Consider the following 15,139-nt stretch of genomic DNA (forward strand, 5'->3'; position numbering starts at 1 on the left):
AGAAGGAGGGAAGCATCTCCTTCCAATCCCCACGGCCCTGTTCTTCCACCCCCACTGAATTTGCCATCTAGTACTATTTTACCTCCATTCCACTCTTATCTTCCTTTCCCTTCTCACTGAAATCACATTATTTCAGGTCCATTACCTAGAGTGTTACGGTGGCCTCCAAACTTACCTTTCTCTTTCTGGAGTCTCTTCTCTGCCCATTCATCATGAAGCTTCCAGGACAAATTCCTGAAGCACAACATTGACCAGGTCCAGCCCACCGTGGTCTTCACCTGCCCTAGAACATCCCCCAGATCCCTCAGCAGGGGCACTCAGAGTCCCCCACGTTCTGGTCATGCATCAGTGCTGCCACCTCTCACAGACGGGACCCTTAGGCTTAATCTCACTCTTTTCTGGCCTGAAAACTATGTAACTTTTTCTGCCCTCTTTCCCATCTGTATCTCCATTTGTGGAGAATGCAGTCATCCTGAAAATTCCAAAATCTACCTCCTCCTTGAAGAGTTCCCCAATTCCTTTAATACGGAAATTATTGCCCTTTTGCAGGCTCATAAAACACTATACTCCTTTCTTATGGCACATATGTAAAAGTGTATTGTGATAGAGACACCCTTTGAGATTCAGTCAAAATTATAGCCTTCTTAAGGATAGAAATTCCTATTACCTATTTTATCTCTTCTAGGACAGTTAACACAGTCCCTAGCAGGGCTCAAGAACTATTGGTGCAATTGCATTTTTAAAACTGTACTCACCAGTGGTTTCTGAAACTGATAAAATTTTATCTACTCATAGACTAATGGGAAATATTCTAGACAAGTACTAATCCATATATTTCCCTGAAACTTACTGGCATCATGGTCATCAAAAGCAGCATCTTCAACAATGAAAGGCAGTAGTGGAAAAATCTTAAGACTACGGAGGGTGATTACATTTAGTTTCCACCAGATACAGTAAATAACCTGGAGACATAAATTTGCCACTGAGGGGTTGCAATATAAAGACATTTTGATCTGGAAGGAAATAGGGAATTACTGCCATTTCTTGAAAGGAGGCATGACATAAGAAGACCACGTTTCAGAAACTGTTCTGGAAAAAGAACACAAAATGAACTAAAAGGGAAGATTTCAGAGGCACAGGGAGGAGGAGGGCACAGTGGTAGCGGGTCAAGAGGGCCTGGAGAGGTTGCAGAGCAGCCGAAGTGGAGATGGAGAGGCCGAGCTGAAACAAGAGAAGACATACATTTGGAAGTAAAGCATGCATTGGTTTAGGACAGCTACCCAAAAAAAGAAGAAATTGAGGATTTTAGAGATCAATTCTATTCCATCATAAGGTGCAGGCTCACAGTGTAAGATTTCTCTGATGTCACCTCCAACAAAGCTGGGCTGAGGGTCCCCGAGCACCCACTACATGCTTCCACTCAGCGAGCTGGAGGAAACTGCGGTCTTCACTCCAGCTGGCCCAAGCCACTCCAGGGCGAGGACATGGCTGTATCCATCTTTGTAACCCCAATAGCCAAAGAGTGCGAAGCACAGAGTAGGCCAAGGAAAACATGTTGCAGAACTGAACACACAATAATGTATTATACGCAAAAGGGAAGGCTGATTGTGCACAAGAAATCCGAAGTGCACAGCGGGTGGCAGCTGGTACACACAGAAGCACGAGCAGGACAGCCTTCAGAGGGGACAGCACGCTCCTGTGTCAGTATGTCTGCGACTACAAGGTAACCTCTGCACAGGATGAGTTCACAGTTACTTTGAACACCCCACAGAACCTAGCACCGTAATGAACATGCAGTGATGCTCAGTTAGAATTACTTTTTAATTTTTTCAAAGGACAAGTAATTGCAGCTTGGTCTCTCACACCACTCTCACTTTATCATAAAATATTTAACATAGAACCCAAAAGCCCTCGAAATCATTTGGGATTTCCCCTGCTCATGAATGTATATTCCTATATAAAGTACATAAAGAGGTGATGCCATTGAACTCTCTCCATCTAGAACTGACTAGAGAAAAATAAAAAATTAAGGTTCTCCTTAGATCTGATTTAAAAGAAAGGACAAAGAGTTAGGCCATAGATTATTATGGTCAATTAAACGAAGTCTTTCTAAAAATACAACTTGATTATAAAGATCTATCTTTATTCCATGATGAATTACTGTAATTTTAGTGGTTACTCCATCATCATGAGTTCTGTTCACACACATTAGATCTGTCTTGTGGATTCTCCTAATTTACTAACAAGTCATATTTTGTATTACAAACTATAATCTGTGCAAGAGAAAGCCATATGCTGTCATTCAGATTTGACAATTAACATTTTGTCAAATTTACTTCATCTGTGTTATTGCTGAATTACCATAAAGAAAATTTCTGTCATCAGAAGTTTTGGCCCCTACGTGATTTAGCATGTATCTTTGAAAACAAAGGTAGATTACTACATAACCTAATAAAATTTATAATAATTCCCTAATAATTATATTTAAGTTTATTATGTCCCAAATATTATCCAAATTATTTCTATAGCTATTTTGCTCAAATCAAACATCCAGTGAAGTGTCAGACTTCGCAACTGGTTGTTACATATAAACAGATAGGTCTCATTTAATCTGAACAGCAGCCTTCATCCCCCAGACTTGTTTATGTGTAACTCACTGAGGAATAGTCTTATTTTAAACAATGTGAACAAGCTCTGGAATCAATTTATCTCATAGGAATATTAATGGAGAGGGAAATGCCAAAACGTTTTGTTTATATGATCCTGAACATATTTATCTCAATTCCTTTCCATTTTTTTTTTTGAGAGGGCATCTCTCATATTTATTGATCAAATGGTTGTTAACAACAATAAAATTCTGTATAGGGGGGGTCAATGCTCAATGTACAGTCATTAATCCATCTCAAGCCTAGTTCTTTCAGTCTCCAATCTTCTGAAGCATAACGAACAAGTTCTTACATGGTGAACGAATTCTTACATAGTGAATAAGTTCTTACATGGTGAATAGTACAAGGGCATTCATCACAGAAACTTTCGGTTTTGATCACGCATTATCAACTATAAACAATCAGGTCAAATATGAATATTCGTTTGATTTTTATACTTGATTTATATGTGGATCCCACATTTCTCCCTTTATTATTATTATTCTTATTTTTATTTTTAATAAACTGCTGAAGTGGTAGGTAGATGCAAGATAAAGGTAGAAAACATAGTTTAGTGTTGTAAGAGAGCAATTGTAGATGATCAGGTGTGTGCCTGTAGACTATGTGCTAATCCGAGCTAGACAAGGGCAATAAGACATCCATGGATGCAGAAGCTTTCTCTCAACACTGGAGGGGGTGAGGTTCTAAGCTTCACCACTGTTGTTCCCCAATTTCTCACCTGATGGCCCCCCTGCGACTGTGCCTGTCTTAGGTTGTTCCTCCCTTGAGGAATCTTACCCGTCTCTGGCTAACCAGTCATCTTCCGGGGCCATACAGGGAAATGTAAACTTGGTAAGTGAGAGAGAAGCCATATTGTTTGAAAAGGTTAGCTTTTTACTTCTTTGCAGATTTATGCCCTGTGGCTTCTATGCCCAGCACTTGTCTCGAGGTATCTTTACCACCTGGAGGAATTATGATACTCGGTAACTTCGATATGAGGCACGAATTCTATTTAAGGGTTGTAATTAGGAAGGAAGAAGAAAAGTTATAGAGGTAGCATATGGACGAAAACATGGGAGGATTGATTATTTCTTTGACATATCTTCTTGTAGAGTATCTTAAGTATGTATAGGTTTTAAACTACTAACTAATTTGCACACACATATTAACATAATAGGAATACGGTGACATAAACAAAGCAAATCTATAATTACCATCCATCTCCAGTGAAGCCAAGAAAACCATTTAGGCACCCTAGGCACTTGTGAAAATTTGTCTATGATATGATGGATATTGTCCAACTGTACTTGAACAGTCTGAGAGAAATCAGACAAATTAAAGCAGCCCATTTCTGGGATCTGTTCACGTCCCATATGTCCTTTTAACCGTAGATAGTCTATAGTCATAAGATTTTGGAGTGCTACACCTTGCACCCCTCCCAACTCCTGGTTGAGTTCCAACAGTACAGATCCGGTCAAATTCGTTGTCTCACTATACGCACATGCCAGCCTAGACATCTCCCTCCTCATTCCAATGGCAAGTCCAGGAAACGGTGGGGTGGACGCAGCCACGACTGCAGCATCGCCCGGATCCCTGTGGAGGCTTTTTGATGATCATCCCCCGGCACGAGTCCTCCAGAGAGTGCTGATGCCGGAAGCTCCTCCTCATATCGTATCTTAGTTCATTTTCTGGGTATCCAAGCTAGGCCTTGATCTTCTGCATAGAAACAAACAGACCCTTTGCCCACACTTTGACATGCCCTCTCTACCACTGTGCAGAACTCATTGGAGGTCAGCACACAGGGACTGCTTTTTTTGTTGTTGTTGTTAAGAGAAAATTCCTTTCCATTTTTAACATTCATTTTTATCTTTCACCTATTTTGTAGACAATGTGTAGAGCTGATTAGACACATATATGAATGTAGAGGTTCATATGTAACATGAATATGCCACAGGGTTTCTCTGAGATGCAGGAGTCCTTGGCTATGCATGCTGTGTAAATAAAGGGGAATAAACAGTCAGTTGCTTTAATTAGGCTTAAGAAATACCAAATCAGTAGAAGCCATCACTGTTAGCGAAAGATGCTATTTTGTCCTTAAAAAGACATGTCAGGATCCCAAGCTGTGAACAAATACAGAAATGTAGGCCCTTGGGATGACATCCTAGTGCTTGCTGGGCCTTATGAGGGAGAGGAAAATCTTTTCCTAGGAGAGTTTTGGTCCCTGTGAGAAAATCTGTCAGCTGACCAGGGAAATTCCAAACAGGAAAACACTCCAAGTTTCCTAAATTTTCCACGAAATGAGAACTGTTGGTATGTGTGTGGCAGTCCACATGCTGAGCGCTGTTCAGAGTGAAAACAGGGCAGGGAGGCTGGACAGATGCAGCGCGGGAGTGGAGCGGCGCAGGTGTGGGACGGCAGTTACAGGTCAGGCGGCTGAAAGAGTAACTGAGACCATGGGAACACAGAAACGAGTTGGAGTTGCATATGTTGGAAAGCGTCTTAACTCCTTGGTGTTAGGAATTAGGATGAGTCAGGAGTCAGGACTGGAGACAAGGCCAACTGACATCACAGGAATACAAGGGGAAAGGGAACTACCAGGTCCTGAAACTAAGCCAGAGTTCCCTCTGTTGAGAAAAGGAATAGGGTGGGTTTAATGAAAGGGAGTTTAATTTGATTAAAAAAAAAAACAGGAGTTGAAGCTTAGAATAGATGGAAGATAATGAAAACGATGATGTGCTAACTTTTCGGCACTGCAACACAGTAATCCCTGGTCATGTGCGTTTACTTAAATTTAAATTAGCAGAATTAAATGAAGCTAAAAATTCAGTTGTTCAGTCACATTAGGCACATCCCACATGCTCAAGACCCATGCGTGCTTGGTGGCTACCACTCTGGACAGCGCAGAGGGAGACATTCACAACTTCAGAAAGCCGCATTAGACAAGGCCGTGCTAGGGACCTAAAATGAGTAGGAAAGAGAAAAGGCAGGGGAGGAAGTGGAAGGAGGAGGGGCGGTGACTCATGAACTCCCGTTCCCACTGTGCTTGATGTCACTAGATCTCATGCAACAGTCAAAATGAGCACTGCTGGGCACCGTGGGCACTACTGGGCACCACTGGGGCTCCACCACACCTCCTCTCCAGCAGCTGCTGGATGCTCCCGTTGTCTGGGGCGCTGGAGCAGGGCACTGGGGCAGGCGTGGAGCCAGGGCTGGGCTTCGGGAAGTCATCCGATGGGTGAGGAAGGCCTGTGAGCACCCTCGAGCCATGCCCTGAGCACAAGGTGGGTATGACTCTCGTTGGCCACGGGCAGACTGCGGGAGTCGGCCTTTCAGCTGTGAGTCTTCCATTGTTTGTAGTCACACAGCCCTGCTACTAACGCAGGACTCAGTCTAAGTCACAGTGGACACTCACATTCTATCTTACTCAACTGATTTGGCCTGACAAACCCCTTTTGTTTTTTCACATGAACCAATCCTGTCATAAGCATTCTTATTCACTAAAGGTCAGAACCAGTCGCCTATCTCCTTCTCTCTCAGCCCCATAAGGAAAAACGTGAAATTCCAAGCCACTATTGAGTAACCCTCTTTGCCCCACACGTGCAGTGAAATGACAGCGTTCTGCGGAACCTCTGACTCTCAGAGACCCCTTTCCTTTCTGGGACATCTTTAGCATCTTTCTGAGCATAACCAGAAAGGCACTGCCTCAGAGCAGTCTTTTGTTCCAGACTGCGCCTGCAAGTTCCCCAGGCTTCCTGCCACTTGCGGTATTCATACTAGACATTGCAGGGTGAAGAGAAGATTTCTCGAGAGCCGTTCACACGCTGCGGTGTGAGCGGTACCTCTCACCACTTCTGCCCCAGACCTCCAGGCTGCGTCCAGCTCACCACCTGCCTGTGTGGGCAGCCGTTTCTTCAATGCAATCCCCATGTTCTAACTGGCTCCGTGTGCAGACTCTTGGCTCACCGCACACTCTTGGCTCTAGGCTTGGGCATGAGAAGTCACTGACTTCCAACCCCCCTCACCTGAAGGGCAGGTTTCTGTGTCTCTGCTAAGTACTTCAGACACCAATCCTCATTTCAAAAATTATCAACGGGAGTTTTAAATGGTGGTTGTGATTGTTTACTTTTAATCTGGTTTATTGATATTTTATGTTTTGCTTTTCTGCATTTGAAAAAAAATTCAGAATCTTAAAGACAGGAAAATAATTGGAAAGAGAAGACATTTATTTAGAGAGGAAACAGAGGCTTTCCTGAATTTAGGCTGAGGTGAGGGACGTAAAGGGAATTGCGACTTGCAGAGGACCCTATAATGTAAGTATCAGAGTTTTCCTTGCTTGAATGAATGGTTAAAAAAAATCTTCGCTCTCAACATTAGGAAATTTTCTGTCTCTTAAACAACAGCTTAGAAAATGACTGAATGTTTCCTAACATCCCCTGAAATCTGACGTTCATCACTTCCCACTGTGACCTGAGAGTTGGCTATGAGGATGGGCAGGATAACCCTCTTTAAATAACATAAGCATCACACTTGCCTTTTTAAGAGGGAAGAAACTAAACAACCTGTAGATAAGGCACAGGGTGAAGAGCTCCTCTCAGTTTTATAAATCTGCATACTTCTGATCATTTCTAATGCCTAACACTGAAAACCTTCAGCAAAGGAGTGACTCCTCCAGCTCCACAGAGAGCAGCTGTCTCTCAGCTGGAAGAAGGGTGTGTCCCAAGCTTTTACCTGGGAGCAATGATGATCTTGTCAAGCTTTTTGACGAGACCAGCCCAAGTTTTTAGGGTGGGGATTTAGACTGGTTATACGTACCTTCAGTCCCGCGCCCAGTCAAGGCAGAAACACCTCAAAGCCTGCATGTAGGAACATCTACTGAAATTATTTTAATCTGACACCAGCTGAGTGGGGGGAAGAAAAAGAACAGAGAAGAAGAAACAGAACTCCCTTGGTCTTGGATGTAAGAGAACCGGCAACAATGGACCGGCACGTCAGAACAGCTGTGGTGCTGTTCGTTTTTCTGGTAAGCATTTTCTGCTAAAAACCCTTCATAATCATTCTCAGTGTGAACAAGTGAGAGCTTTTTAGAAAGTGTTATTTCATGTTATTTCTAACTTAAACCCATTAAAATTTTATGTTAATGACAAGGTGATTTTATGAACTAGATTTTTAAGTAGTGTTTCTCTTTAATTGAAGACTCAAGTTCATACTAATGCCTCAGTGTCTGCTCATCATAGCACATCTCTGACAGCATGACATCGCCAGGTCATGCTGGGAAAACATTGAATTTGGCAAAGTCAAATCACTGCTTAACAGCATCCTGTTCAAATTCTCTTCTGCAGGTTGTCGTTTAAACTAATATCACGGGTGTGTCCTGATTTTTAACCTAAACATTTTCCCATTCTCTTGGTATCTTTTCTGGTAAATGCACAAAAATTGTTAAGACATAGAACTAGGAGCCATATAAATTAAAATCACAGCAGTTTGTAGCTGGCCTTACTATCCATGTTTTTGTGGTTTCCTGTGTGGCTGAGATCCGTATGACTAACACCCACTGCTAAACTATGATTTTATTTAAAACAACATATTTTGTTACAAGAAGCATGGCTGTGTAGGAGATTTATAAATGACACAGAGGTGAAGGCATGGCTATAATTAAGAAGTATAATTATTACAATACTGGTTCTTACTGGGAAGTCCATAATGACTGTGATAAGAAAACTGTACATCTGGTGGTCAGGCAGATGTAATGAAATGCTTTATCACTGCCCTCTCCCCACACACTTTACTAATTTTTCCTTTTTAGGGATAATACTAAGTGCAACACCAATGCTATACCTCCATTTCCCTTATGCCGGAAATTTTAAAATCACAGCCTCTCTCACAGTGAGGTTAATGTAATCCAAGAGGCAAGTGCTGGGTAAACTGCCCTCCAATTTGGCAGGACATAGCACTGTGGTTCGTATTTGTTTCCACTTGCTTAATTTTTTAACTGGATTGCTGAGTTTCTAAAATAAGAAGTTAGGTCTTTGATTCAAAGTATGCTGGTTAATTTGAATTCAGTTTCTTGATTAAGAGAGGTCATAGCGAGTGGATTTGGTTCTAAATTATAAATGAGCATCAACAAGTTGGCAGCTTTAGTTCCAAGCTGACCTTCAAGCTTGAGTCCTAATCTATGAATGTTTTAATGGATTTTTAGGATCAGTTGACACCGTAACTGGGGATGTGGCAGAGGTTAATGAGTGTGATACATCTGAACATGGGAGCATTTGTGTATCGTGAAATAATCAAATACTTTTGTTTTTAATTTCATAAAAATTTGGTCCATTAGGAACCATTATAGACTTTTGTTGATTAAAATTTAATCAGATATTTATGTACTTTCATTGACTTTATAAGACACTTTATTTCTTTATTTTTATGATTATTTCTAATTAATTGCATCCTATAAAACTCCTTTAAACAACCTCTTTCTGGTTAGTCATTCTTCAGTAAAATGTGTCATTTTATCAAAATCGAGTGTCCCCACTGAATTTTCCTCTCTTTTTATGCGGAGACGTTCCTGGGCATTTTTACTTTCTTTTCTGAGTCTGTTTGATTGTTTGTGAACTGTTTCCATATTTTGCTTGGGGATCTGTTGCAAGTTTCTCATATACCTTATGAAAATCATTTCTCAAAGAACTTATTCTAGAATCAATTAAGTGTCTTATTTTCACATTACTGTAACTTTTTTTGTAAAATGTTTCACTTTCTAACGTTTGGAAAATCAGTTTATTTTTACCACCAATTTTATCGAATGATTTGGATAAATATCCTTTGGAGTTATCCAAACTATTTTTGCTTCAAAATACCTTCATTTTTTCCTGAAAATTCACCACCTCTATAGCAACCTCTTCCACTCACCCTTATGAGACCTTCACTATAAATGCTTGCTCTTACACACACACACACACAAAACTATGTGAAGTGTATTTGCTGCTCAAAGTCAGTAAGAAAAAATTTATAGTAGGAAGCATATTTGGGCAATTTTTATTTAAGAATTCAAACTGGTAGTATTTTTCATGCAAATCCATTTGAGAGCTGGGCAACCATCTATTTACAAGCATGTTGTGGAGCTTGCTCAATATACCTGGAGGTGTTAGACCTTGTTCAGCCTAATGGGTCTGATCAGGGAGAAGGAAGCTTAAGAACGTGCTTTTATAGTGAGCAAGACTGCCTCGTGACCATTCCATCATTCGGACAAACCTCCAGGACACACAACAGCCTCCACCTTTTATAAATAACACTGCAAGCCAAGTAAATGTTACTGATTCTGCATGTATTTTTCATTCTTTTTCATTTTCACAAAATTAGCATTTGGGCAGGGGAGGGGGCTAGGATGTATCTAGGCCAGAGAACAATGTTACCTATGCAGCCGCCAGAAACAACCCCTGTGAATGGTCATGACAGTGGGATAGGCTGGGCATGCTCACCATGTGGAAGCAAAACAGAGGAAGTAGGATGTTTACAGTGCTAATGATTTTTGAAAATCACTTGGAACTTTGCTGGGTTCACTAAGTGAACTCAAATCAACACAAATCACAAGGTGTCTTTTTCTGTAAAGGCAAACGTCTGCCATGTGCATTCAAAGAACAAATAAATCTATCTGTTTATTATGCATGCTTCAGTTCACCATACTAGCCTAGCTTCTCCTCTTTCTATAATAATATTAGCTTTAAAAAAAAAACACCATCCTCTGACCACCTGACAAATGAACTCCACAATTTGAACTTAGCTGAAAATATTTTGGAAATAAGCAGGAGCCTTTCAGAGTATTTCACAGCATTCAGGCTAAAAGACATAGAAACATAATACATACTTCATTATGCAGTTCATCAGCTTATTTAAGCCAGACATCTTAAATTCCTGTAATTGTGTTCACCAATGCCTAAAGTAAGAGAAGGACTAACAAGCACAGACCAAACAGAAGACAAGTGAAAGGAGAGGATTCTTTATACTTTCTTGTGCATATACTATAGTGATATAGATGTTGGTATAAACTGCAGCTAAGAAAAATCATTACCATTTATAAGATGTTCATAAATGCTTTATTATTTCAGTGCAAATTTAGGATCATCATCTTCTGACACATTTATGAAAACAGGGAATACAAATATATCATCATTCAATTGGTTTGAGTTGCCACAGCGTAAAAATGTTTTGCCAAACCTGATTTAGGGAATAGAAAAATTGTAAGGGACAAATTCACCTATTTTACAAAGTTCATGAATCTAGAAGAATAACACTGCTGTCTATACCCAGGCCACTTAAGTCCTGAGAGCTTTTTCTCCACTGAGCATTCTCCAAGGACATTGTTGCTGGGCATCCCTGTGTGCTAATGGGCATTACCTAACTACTGTGTGCGCAGAAAGGACAACGGGCACTGCAGTTAGATTTCCTGGGCCCCTGCTAGAGAGGGGACACCCTTACAGAGTGTGGGTCATGCCACCCTAGCTGGTGATGCCTGGCATGCAAATTCCTTTAATGCACTGCAGCACGTCACAGCAGTTTAAATGCTACCTGCTGCTGAGACAGCTCTCAACTGGCCTATGGGAATGGAGTGCAGCCTTTTACGCTTGCTTAATGATAGGCTGTTGCTTATAAAACTACTCAACTGTAAGTCATTTGAGGGCAGGTTCTGTGTCTGACTCATTTTATATCCTTCATTGTGCCCCGCTCCATCCAGTTCAGGATTGCTCAATAGATATTTAACTACACAAAGTAGAGGCACCAGAACAGAACTTTTCTGTAGTTTTTATTTCTCTGCCCCACATGCCCCAAAAAGTCATCAAGGAATTAGACATAGGAATAATCACAATTAATTTCCCTAACACTTATTTTTATGGGGTAGTATGACATTTGCTTTGCATTCCATCTAAGGTGTACCAGAATATTTTTAGGGCTTGAGCCCTTTAGAAGTCTTAATCGAGCATTGGATCAACATAATACACATTTGATATGCATTTATCAACTAAATAAATAAATAAACCAACTCACAAATAAAAGAAATTAACCCATCAAGGTGTTTTCAACTCCAGACTGATAGTTTTTATCCAAATAATACACAGGAAAGATAAAAGGGGAGGCTTTTAAAAAGAAACAAATTATTATATTTTAGCTCTGTCTTAACTTCAGCCTTGCAATGTAAAATACAATTAACAAATGTTATAATTTTATACTTAACAACTACTGAGTGGCTGTGGAAGAGCACTTCACAACTATCAAATGCAAAAGGTTTTCCTTATGAAAATAACTTATTACTTTCAAGACTGCTTCATTATTTGCAAAGAAATGTAAACCTCAATAACAAAAGAGAAAAACTAAAAATGAGTGTAATTGGAGAATCATTGAAATCAGCATGCAATTTTGTGTCCTGTGGCTTTTTTTTTTTTTACTATGAGGATTAGCAACTAAAATAGAAATAAAGGGGACCCACTAAGGATGCACTGGGAGTGAATGATTCACTGCTGGCTTACAGTTACTGAATTAGAAAGGGCTTTAGCTTTATATATACAAGACATGGAGGCACCGAATAGCAAAGTGGCTTACCCTGAGCCCATATCCAGTGGGCAAGAGAGCTGAGATATTCTCAGCCTGGTAACACTTGCGTTCATTTCCAAGCGAGTGTCCATCACAGCCCCCACAGCACGTGTTCCCAGCTCACCCAGGAGTCCAGCTTCCCTCATTGCCTTACCCTTACTTTGGGGCAGAGGTCTAGACCATTCAGGACAATGTCCTTCAAAGTCCGTCTCATCATTGGTTGAATTTAACCTCCATCCTCCTCTCTTCCTCCCCAACTGTCTTCAAAGCTCTCCCCTTCGGCCATGCCCTCCTCCCCTGTCCATCACACCTCCAGAGGGCACCTTCTTTCTGAACCTTCCCTCTTCAGAGCAGAATCTCCTACTTCCCTCTTTCTCTGCCTTCAGAAATCCATGTCTCCCTCTCCCAAAATATTTCCTGGGATGCTACATCTAATTCTACTATCTTATCTTTGTTTCCTTTTATCACCAAATTTTTTAAACAGTGACCATCTTTTTGGCCTCTTCCTCACCATCTTATTCCCTGGTCCTTTCAGTCTGCCAGAGTCAATTCAACCAAATGAAAGCATTCTCTGAAAAGCCACAGAAAACCCTGGGATTTCCTCAGTACTCACTCTGCTCAACCTTTTTACATCATCTGACACTTGGTAACCCGCCAGGTGTCTTGCAATCCTCACTTTCTTTGACATCCATAAAATGCATTATATTTTCTCTTCATTTCTTTAGCCAGTTATTTTCTCTTTCTTCATTTCTTGTTTATTGTCATTATTCCCAGTTACATAAATGTAGGAATCCCCCTAATTTCATTCTCAGCCACAGGCTGCTTCTTTGCTGGATTCTCCACATTAGGGAATTAAAATTCTGCCATGATTTCAACTATCCTATCTGAGCAGATGTCTCTCAAATCTGCCTATTAGGCCTGAACTCGGGTTCCTGGTGATGATACATATTTCAAATTGCTTAGCATCTTTACCAGGACATTTCCCTGGCATATCGCACACAGTGTGTTCCAACCTGCTTCATCCTGCCACTGCCTTCCTCGCGTCTCCAGAGTGTCTCCCCTCTCGACTCCCACGTCCTACTTGCTCTTAAGCCCTGTCAAGCTCACCCATCTGTATCTCCCTTGATCTGTCCCGGCCATTCCCACTGCCTCCTCTGGGGCTCAGCTGGTTCTTGCCCCTGACCTGACCTCCTGCAGAACTCAGGCGCTGGGGGCCTGTAAGCGCTGCTTTCCCACCACTCCCACCACCTGTTGTCAAGCCATCTATTAAACCAACAATTTTATCGTGTCTTCCCATGATTAAAAAGCCTTCAATATTTTCCTGCTGCACACAGGGGTGTGGTGTTAGAATTGGAAAGGTAACTGAATATAATTTAGTCTACCTGTGTCCTTTTAAAACGAGAAAAAGCTCAGAGAATTTAGGAAATACCTTGAAAATTTTCTGCCTCTACCAAGTGCTCTTTTTCTCTCATTATTTTGCCTGTGAAAGTCCAGGAGTGACTTTGTTTCAGAATTTATTCTAGACTCTGAGCAAAAGACAGTCAGGCTATGTCAACACGACATATTTTTAAGCAGACTTGGCAGTTTTTTAATTACGAATCTAATTGAGAGCCTGACACTATGGTGCAACGTACTTGGTCTTCTGCCTAAGTTGCCTCTCCTGGGAAAAAGAAGGAGCCAGCTTCACAAAGGTGGAAGGTTTCTTAGTCATCTGGCATAGTTTTTCAAAACAAACAGCAGGGCCTGCCACTCAGCACGAGACAGACCACAGGTACACACACACAGTTCTGTCGCTGTGAGGAAACGGCCTCCAGACCAAGTATCCTCACACTGCCGACCACACCGCCCAGCAAGGAAGAGGAAAGTGTGCTCACGAGTCCACAGGCAGCAAGAGGCACGCGTGGGTGTGAACACCTCTGCACCTGAGGTGGGGCTCTGCGGGAACAGTGCAGTTCGTTGTCCAAACCATTTGGGCCATTTCATTTTCTTTTTTCCCCTAGTATTACGACTATTGTTGTTACTTTATTGTACACAGGTATTCCTCATCACAAGGGTAATATGAGATTAGAGGAAAATAAGAATTTTTTTAAATTCTCAAAGTTGTAATGTCAATTGTTTGTGGTATATTTTATTCAGTAACTTGTTTGGAATAGGCTGTCTTATACTTTATTGTAAAACCCATGCCTCAAATGCAAATTGGGGCTCATTTGTACTGGCTTATATTTAGCCACAACTTCAATACCCTAAACTATAAAGTAGAGATATTAGAGTATTGACCATATCTGTTTGTGAAGAATATATGTCAGTGAATTATAAGGTAATAATGATGACAATTAACATTGAGTATATACCATGTGTACTTACGTCTTCTAATAAAAACTTTGTCTCCTATACCACTCATATCAACAATAAATAAACATTTCCTGAGTTATCAGTTATGGCAAATTTTTTAAAAGATGTATCTGGAGACTAAAAATTTATTTTTACTTAGTGGTGAAATTGAAACTACCTATAAAGAATTTACTATACTTTGAAATTATTATTAGTATGCTTAAAATGCAAACTACAGTTTCCTTTTATTGGTGATACAGATAAAATCTAATTGTAGTACCAGTTTTCATACTTTGCAATTCTGAGAAAATCAAACAGAAGTTAAAAATTTCTTATTTAAGGAGAAATAAAAATGAAAAATGTAACCATCTTTAATTAATTCTAAGTGCAATTTAAAACTTAATAAATGCAAACTAGGCTTCAAGTCCACACCTAGTTTTTAACTAGATATTTTACAATGTCTTTGTGGTGTATTAAACTTAACACACAAATGTCTGTGTTTTTAGAAATGCCTTTAGTTTTTACAGAAAAATAGTTTAAGTCATCCTGATTTTTCACTACAATTCCTATGTAAAGATCAAGGCCAG

General features: G+C 40.5%; 1 protein-coding gene across 1 annotated transcript in view; it reads left to right on the plus strand.

The window, feature by feature from the left end:
• The first annotated feature begins 7,452 nt into the window (after nucleotides 1-7,452).
• The window catches only part of DSG1 (desmoglein 1), a 34,065-nt gene continuing 26,378 nt past the window's right edge, over nucleotides 7,453-15,139 (plus strand). Inside the window, exon 1 of the mRNA XM_017661754.3 lies at nucleotides 7,453-7,665. Coding sequence (XP_017517243.1) covers nucleotides 7,621-7,665 — 45 coding nt within the window. The 5' untranslated portion in view covers nucleotides 7,453-7,620. The remainder of the gene's footprint in view (nucleotides 7,666-15,139) is intronic.

Source organism: Manis javanica, chromosome 9 (assembly GCF_040802235.1).
Source record: "Manis javanica isolate MJ-LG chromosome 9, MJ_LKY, whole genome shotgun sequence".
NCBI classification, from domain to species: domain Eukaryota; kingdom Metazoa; phylum Chordata; class Mammalia; order Pholidota; family Manidae; genus Manis; species Manis javanica.